The 8,787-nt window shown below is 38.9% G+C and overlaps 1 protein-coding gene across 1 annotated transcript in view; it reads left to right on the forward strand.

Annotated features, from left to right (window-relative positions):
• LOC126476006 (protein rhomboid-like) overlaps positions 1 to 7,654 on the forward strand; it is a 239,307-nt gene extending 231,653 nt beyond the window's left edge. The window contains exon 5 of the mRNA XM_050103513.1: positions 1,171 to 7,654. Within this exon, the coding sequence (XP_049959470.1) occupies positions 1,171 to 1,530 (360 nt within the window). The 3' untranslated portion in view covers positions 1,531 to 7,654. The remainder of the gene's footprint in view (positions 1 to 1,170) is intronic.
• Positions 7,655 to 8,787: the final 1,133 nt, after the last annotated feature.

Below are 8,787 nucleotides of genomic sequence, written 5' to 3' on the forward strand. Positions count from 1 at the left end.
ATGAACAGCTTGACCAACCGCGCTCTCCAATCAGCGCACGCATGTGAAAATCCCCAGATCATCAGATTTACAAGCATGATGAAGAAATTAAAGGTGCGAAACCTTCAAAAAAAATTCTGTTTCTTAGTAGGAACTGGTCGTTAAGGATATTGTCTTTATCATGTTGCAGATGCTTAAAGAGCTGCATTTCTTCCAAAACATCCAGTTTTAAGCCCTTAACCTCGGCATGAAGTAACTCGATATTAACTGGAGGGCTCGGCGCATGAGCCGTTTGCACAAGATGTTCCACATAAGTAGAGCCCTTAGTACCGTCACCGCTTCTAGTAGGAATATTCTCTTTATACCTGAGACACAGAGCTCGTCCCGTTTGCCCGATGTAAAATTTTGGACAATCCCCGCATGTAATTTTATATACTCCTGATTGGGAAAGTTTATCGTTCTTATTGTGCAAGGAGTGGATTAAATTCCTACGTAAACTATTATTAGTAGAATAGGCGACTCTGAAATTATGGGCTCTGAGTAAACGCCCCAATTTATAACTTATATTGCCTATGTAAGGGATAGATATCGTTGCCACTTGTTTGTCATCTAACGCATCCCCTAGGGTGGAAGATGTAATATTATTTTTATTTATTTTCTTGTTATACATATGTCTTACCAACTGAGGTCTATAGCCATTATTTATAGCAATATTCTCAAGTGTGACCAGTTCCGTTTGTACCGCATCTGGTGCAAGAGGGATAGCTGTAACTCTGTGAATATTAGAATGAAAAAAGGCCATCTTATGGGCGATTAGGATATTGTTGTTGATAAACCCGCTGTGCAGCTCGTCCGTTGTGGTGCGCTACGTAGTACGCACCAGCCATATCAGTGTACTCACTCCAGGTGTATCGCTCCATTAGTAGGGAGAGACAATGCGCTACTACACTGGTGGACAGCAGTTGCCTACAACTGAAGATCGTAAACCGGCCTCCACCGGTTTAAATAATCCTCATAGGAAAAAATGACATTAGGGAAACAACCTCCCTGAGTTTGTCGGTTTAAATACTTTTCACCCTGTATAACTTCGCGTAAACATCACGTGACAGTACTGCAATGTTCGATGTGTGAGGAGTGGTTCCATGTGCCCTGTTCTGCTGCATTACAAACTGTCGTGCCAACGTGTTGCAGAACTACCGGGCGCTGCGCTACAAGGTGTACCGCGGCGTGTCGGTGGCGGTGCTGCTGCTGGCGGACGTGGGCTTCTCGCTGCACCACCACTACGCAACGGGCAACAAGGGCCCGCGCATCTGCTGGGCGGCGCACGCGGCGGGCGCGCTCGCCGGCCTGCTGCTGGGGCTCGTGGCGTTCCGCGCGCAGCCCAAGCCGGGCGCGCTCGAGCCGCCCGCCTTCGGCGCCGGCTGGCCGCGGCTCGCAGTCCGCGTGGCGGCGCTGGCGCTGCTCGGCGCCGCCTTCTGCGCCGCGCTCGCCTGCAACGTGCTGCGCCCGGACAACCTGCGCCTCGTCACTGCCTGCCCCCGGCCTTCCTGAGGGGACCGCTCGCTCAGCCTTGTGGTCGATTCTCAACTGTGCGAGCGGCTTCCTACTCCCTACCGACTATTCGTGGCAACGGGCGCCGTACTCCTGCACTAAGACTCCACTGTCACGACTGGTCCCACCTGCTTAGACGTCGGGCGCCAAAATAGCGTGTGTTCCGAGTGCCATCTGCTGTGAAAGTATGGTTATGAGGGACTGTCCTTTAAAAAATTGGTATATACCAACACCATTAAGGAATTAGGAATAACAGTAGTGTTTGTTAATAACCAATCACCGTAGTGAACATTCTTGTCAAAGATGTACGCTAAGTCCTTGACCCTGCTGAAAATTGAAGGAACACTTTTAGGAGAAGTGTGAACAAAACATTAGCACTTATTTTCTCGAAGAAAAATACAATCAAACGCATTAAACAATACTTAAAAGGCAGTAAATAGAGCATTTTTAGTTTATTCTTTATGCCATATTTTCCTTTGAGTGACAAACAGTATCCAACGTTCTTTTCTGCTTCAATACGGCTGACTTATTCACTCGTGATACAATTTCCATTCAGCCATTACGTTTATGTTACAATCTGTCTTTTTCTCGTATCAGATCTTAGTCTGTCTTTTATGAGGATATTCGTAATATAAAATATCAAATCGTCATGTGACCTGCGCTTTGTATCGCGAAAACGAAGCAAACAATCACATAAAGATTGAGAAAACACCAAAGGACTATATCTGTTTCTATAGCATGGGTGAGCGTGGGCAGAGGTGGGTAGCTACCGACGTTGGCAGGCCGCCTCCTGTTTTGCGCGTGCGGAGTATTCAGCATGCTCAGGACTTCAGAATTCTACACTCGCCATAATCAGTTGATCACTGACGTCAGTGACTCACTCGCAGCGTGGGTGGCGACTGTTTTACACGCAGGTACTTGACACGCACCCAGTATGAGTAGTCGTATTTGACCAGAAAGTCGTTCGTGCAAAAGGATCCTTAATTTCTGCTTGCCAGGGTCTGCGCCATGACCCAGTACAAATAGTCTGAAGGACACGAGCAGTTATCTGCCGATATAGTCTTCTTTTCTTCCGTGCTGTTCGCAGCAATTTGCCATTACATTTTTCTCCGCGTTTGTGTTGCGTTAGCGCTGCGTGGGAAACTAGGATAGAAGGCTACCGAAATTTTGACAGTATGGTCACGCTGCCGCCACTACACAGCATAAGGGAAGCAGAGACAATCACATGATTCCTCACATAACGTAGCCCACGTACTGAATTTAAATTCGCAAACAGTTCATCCGTCCTGCAGGTTTTGCTGCTTTGAACAAACATCGTGCTGTGTACTTACTGGTACCTGTAATAAGGAACCCATAAATCTAACGTAGCACTGACCTGTGATGTGTACCCTCGCAGGATTCCGAGATACTGAAATAATGTTTTTGTATACTGGTGGAGCGTTATTCTTCAGATCTTTTACGTTTTCCTAACCACGGAACATCCGTATTATGGTATTAATCACCAGCCCATGCCGCCCTAGAGGTACTCCAAACAGCAACTCAAATGAGTCACTGGGATGGTATTTTTCCTAGTGAAGATGCAGAAAGCTGCTTATGTAGCTCTAATACAGCCAGTCATGCACTTCTGCATCGAAACAACTCTAGAAAACTGTGACGCAGCTGAATTTGTCTTCCACTTTTTCCCGGTTTTCGTCAATGTCCGTGTATCGTTGAGCATCTTATTATGTGAAGCATGAAACACATAGCATAACTGCTTGCCTCGGTACCTTTCCACTACATGGAAATCGGGTTCCATATTCCTCAAGAATTTTATCATCTTACCAAAAATTACAATTGTCAACGTTAAACTTTATGTTTGTTCCCAGCATAGTGCGACGTCTATGCATAACCAAACCCTTTCTACAAGAGATTACTACCACTGCACATGTTCCACACCATTCATATACACGAAACGTTTATAGTTCACAAGCTGCAACACTGTTTCAGTCTTTTGGCAAATACACAGCACTAAGCACTTCGCCGTTAAAACACACACACACACACACACACACACACACACACACACACAAGCGCACCCGCGTACGCACACACGATCATTAACCATCACAATGGGCATGTGTTCCTGTGGGAACTTCGGTTCTGAAAATCAATAAAGTGAGCGACATAAACTAGGACGTCTTCTAAAGATATATTTTCTCGACAAATTAGGAATGACATTTCAGCAGTCTACCAAAACAGCTGTTTTCTGTGTTATGATTTCCAGAAACAAAATATAGGGATTTCATTTACAAACAGATATTTAGTTTGTTATCAGAAACTACTAAATGATGGAGACTACTGTTTATTCACCAAGGCCTGAAAGATGAGCCTCTGGTTCTGGGCCGCTTAAGCTCGTGCAAGTCGGTCGATTTCGGGCCACGACTGCTTAGTATCCGGCTGCTGTCAACAGTGGCTATCTAAACAACGGTGCGCCTATGTGTGTCGTAGCCGTTAGGAAGTGATTGCTGTGTGGTGCCGTGCCAAAACAAGCAAGTAGGTTTGTAGTGCTAGTACTGTGTGATGAAAGTGCAGCTTGTTCCCCTCGCAACGCTTCTTCCACGCAGAAACCGATGTTCTGGTAGACTGTGGGTGCAGCTTGCTTCCTCCTGTTTCTGCACCAGCTTGAGGATTCGTTCATGACGTTTTAAAGAAATGTAGAGTCCTTCTTCCTTTTTATGTGCTTCCCTAGTAGTACAGAAACATTAATTGAATCTGAGTCACTGTTATGATATGTTTCCTAGTAAATATTCATAAAGCTGTTTGTGTAGCTCTAATACAGTTACGATGAAGAACGCAGTGCCAAAATGTTTTTGATGGCAGGTCTTCTCAGACAAAATATGTACAAAATGTTGAAATACCAAATGAAAATAACTTTATTCACATCAATGTCCTTTTATGTGTTTCGGTTAAGCATTTCAAAACTATGAACAAGTCTTAAAACGTCCACTCAGCTACTCCAATGCTTAGGTTTCGACAGGAAGCCCCTCTACTGTAATAGCTGCACTACTGGTGTTATCTAGGCGTCTAATGCTGTATAAGATACAGTCTTTGTTCATTGATAGTAGAGGATGAAGTTTAGTGATATTTGTTCTATATCATTTTGCTTGGTTCATTTTAACAAGTCCTGATGACAATTACAGCCGTCCCATAATATTGAATTGCTCAAGTACAATCATCTCTAATTATAAATCGTATCTCACCCAGTGGATCCGTCGATCTGGTATGACCAATGGCATGCGACAACCAACGAATAAGACTGGAAATCTACAAGAGAGGCATGATTTCACCTTACGGTGTATAAATTAAAAAGTGAAACTTGGAATTCTCTCACTTGCTCAAGTCGCATATTGCCCTTATGAATATAAATGATTATTTTCCGACACTTTTGTGAAAGGGATATTGAGAAGTATAATTGTTCGAAAGGACAGAGATTTTTCTTGTTTGCATGTACAAGAAAATAAGAGACTTTCAGTAAGGTTAACAAAATTTTCATTGAGCATTATTGCTAAAACACATTAAAAAAGAATTTTTAGAGCTACAGTAAGTGATTTGCAGGACTGAAAATGAAGAAAGCGAAGGACAGGTCTCTGCTAAAGCAAATGTGCTGTTGCATTTACCATTGCTTTTATTAATAGTTTTCCAATGGCAGCTGCATTCCGTTTCTTGTTGGCAGAATAGTAAGAGTATTATGGATTTAAATTCTAAACTTAGTTGCGTGTTGCACAAATATTTTTGACATTTATACTAATTATAATCTGTGTTGAGGATGGCAGAAAATATGTGGTATTTATATGCATGAAGTATTGCTTGCTCATGAACATTTGTGTCTTTAATTTACGACACATGTTGTTTTCTTCTAGAAGAAATTGAATAAGAAACAAATATTTAATATGCCCTCATTGTTTATAAGTAGAAATCGCACATCAGCAAACCAACATGCTCAAGAATAAGCACTTGAAAGAACAATGTAATAAATTTGGTAAGTCCATTACCATAATCTGTGGTTTATCATAAAATGCTCAGTTGTATTTTGACATTTAATTAACTGACTCTTCAGCAACAACATAGTAAACTGAGTACACATCTTTCATAGGTTTGTGGAATATCTTTCATAGGTCATTGTAGCTCCACAAAACTCTTGATAGAACAAATGTGCAAACAGCATTATTATAGAGACTTCACTGTAAATGGTGTCTACAAGATGTTGTATAATTGTAGATCATTTTAGTGCCATATCATAAAGTAATCAAACAGTACCAGTAGCTTAGCCTGAATTTTCAAGAAATGGTTTCTGAACATTTGTATGTTCCGTATTTCTCATGCTTAGGGAATAACTAGTGTTAAACTGTAACCTAAAATGAATTTTGTAAACTGTATGGGGGTACTGGTTTTTACACAGTGGAAATGTACCAATATATTTACACTCATAATATATTCAATTTTAAATCTTCATTAAGACTCTGTACTTTTATTTGTTTTTCTTTCTTTTACCTTGAACTTCACTTCTCATGAACTGTTGATTTTTCAGTAATCCTTAGAGCACTGTACGTATATATATTCGTATTATGAATATTACTATTAATCTTTCTCACTAGGTCTTTGTTATATGTGATGCAGAATCATGTAAGACTACTATACAACCTGTATATTGGCTGTTGCCATGATAAAGATAAAATCTCACGTGATACATAGTATCCCCTAATTACCTGTATGTTAGCTGTTGTATCACCAGGGTACATTGGTGTGAAATTACCTATAGAAGAAGCTTTATACTTTAGTTTCATTTCTTGTGACTCGACAATTTAAAGCAATAGTTAGAAAACTCTACCAAAATCATTAACTATATACTTTTATGAAAATGCTCCCTTTCTTGCTTCATTATATCCCACTTTTAAAAAAAAGATATAATGTCTAATTGAATGGCTGAAATTGTTTACCTGCTTTCTCTTCACAACCAGTCTAATAAACAATACTGACATCCTGTTCTTAGCAGATACATCTTACTTCCCCTAATCTACCTTTTGTGTAATAAACATGATGAAGACAGAAAATGTAGACTTACACAGGGGATACTAACAATCTGGCTTCTGTGTATCAATCACAAATAAAAGAAATAGGGTGAGATGACTCTGTTATACAAGCGAACTGAAATGCGTGTGTAATTGTAAGTAGAATATCCAGACTGACAGGTTTGCAAGCCAGGAAAACAAAAGGAAGTTCCAGAAGTTTCTTAGTCTTTCCTAATACTGCTAATTTTAAAACTGCATCAGTTTCAAAGTATTTAAATAGAAGCAAATTGTTTAAATGATTCTGGTTCTAGCTTCACCCTTTGTATTGCTGATAAATGTATTTTTTCGTTGTGTAAATGTAGTATTTTCAATGAAAATTCCGTTTCTGCCTCAGTGTAATGTATTAAATGTTAAAAGTTAAATACTGCACTTTTAAACACTCATATATAATTATTTTGATAATTCAATGGATGATTTCCTGAAGACAAATGAGCTACCCATGTCTATATTTTTATTTGTACTTACAATATAGGTATGGAGTACATCATCTCATGCATTGTATGCCACACATATAACATAATATCACTGGCTCACTAACATGGCATTTTTTCCATAAAAGTTGTTGCCAGGTAAATTTTAATCTGACATAGGTTTAGGAATGCTCAAGACTGCCAAACATTAGGTATATAAAATTATAAGAAGTAGCATAGTTATTTGTACAACAGGTTTTTTATAAGATGTGTAGTCAGAGTGAATGTGAGTCATTATCAGCAGTATTACAATAACAAGTACTTTTTCTCTTCATACAGAGCCTTTGTTTCATATGGCAATGTCCAGTGCATAATGATAGGTATAACATCTAAAGCTTTAATATTAATGTGTAATGAGTTTACTTATGAGATGCTGATTATCCTTTTCAGTTATTCCCCTCAATCTTCTCATAATAAATTGTCAAAAATCATTTCCCTGCTAAATGTTAAAATGAAAAAGTATGTAACAGAATATATATGAGATGTATTTCTGAAATTTATGACAATTATTATTAACAGTTTTAAATAAATTTTGAATAGATAAATTAAAATCTGAAGTCTCTGAAAAATGTCAAGAGACATAATTATTTAATTTAATAAACGTTTCTGAGAGCAATTCTTTTTATCTTTTATTTTAATTTGACAAAATAGTTTCACCTTATCTTACAAAAAGATGTTTGCAACATTTAACAAATAGTGGAACAATACATTTAAATACACAAACTTTAACCAGACTGGATGATAACATTTGCTATTCAGTATTCTCTCACATAAATTTGCTATGTGGTTGACTTCTGTCTAGTAGCCTAGCACTCCAGCGAAATAAGAGTTTGTTTATGCTTTCCTGGCAGATCTGTTCAGAATATGGCTCTTTTTTGTGTCACATCAGGAGATACGTTTTGTAAATCCCACAACATTTCTTCGAGGCATCTGCTCAATATCATCAGGTGGTGGCTGCTATTAGCTATAGGCAAGCAGCAACTGCTCCAGCAGTTGCTTATTTCCAGTAGTGATGAGTAGCAATCTCTTGCTGACATCTAGTGGTTGCCTTGAAGAAATACTGTTGAAATTACACATTTTGACCCAGCAACAGATCTGACAGCCATATAGTGAAGTAATAGTTGATTGTAAGTTAAAATTTAGTGCCTCTGCAGCTGTTCGGGTGTTGTTATGCACATGTTTGTGGTAATTATCAAACGGTGATAAAAGATATTGTTCCAAGGACAAGTCTTCAGTAGTGTAGAAAAAATAGTCAAATTTCGCAAAGACCTGTTTTATGCACACCAACTACAAGATTCTCATTAATTAGAGAATGAAAATAACTAATTGTATTCTTATATATATTGTCTTCTATGTACTTGTATAGTGAACGCAACTTCAACTAATCTTAGGCTCTGCTACAGTTTCATACAGGAAACATCTTCTTTTGTTGGAAAGTATTTAGTAACATATTGTTAGCTCAATAATATTTCTATATCCCATACAAGCACCTGTTGATAAAATAAAGTATAAAGTTAGGCACTTATAGCAAAAAAAAAAAAACAGAAAAAAAGAAAACAGAAAATAGTCGTAGAACCACAATTTTTATTGAGCACCTGTCTGTACATAATCTGTCTGCACAGAAAAATTATCACCACACTTGACAAGAATGGAAACTTTGGCAGAGTAGTGGGAAGAAA

Source organism: Schistocerca serialis, chromosome 1, assembly GCF_023864345.2.
Source record: "Schistocerca serialis cubense isolate TAMUIC-IGC-003099 chromosome 1, iqSchSeri2.2, whole genome shotgun sequence".
Taxonomy (NCBI): Eukaryota; Metazoa; Arthropoda; class Insecta; order Orthoptera; family Acrididae; genus Schistocerca; species Schistocerca serialis.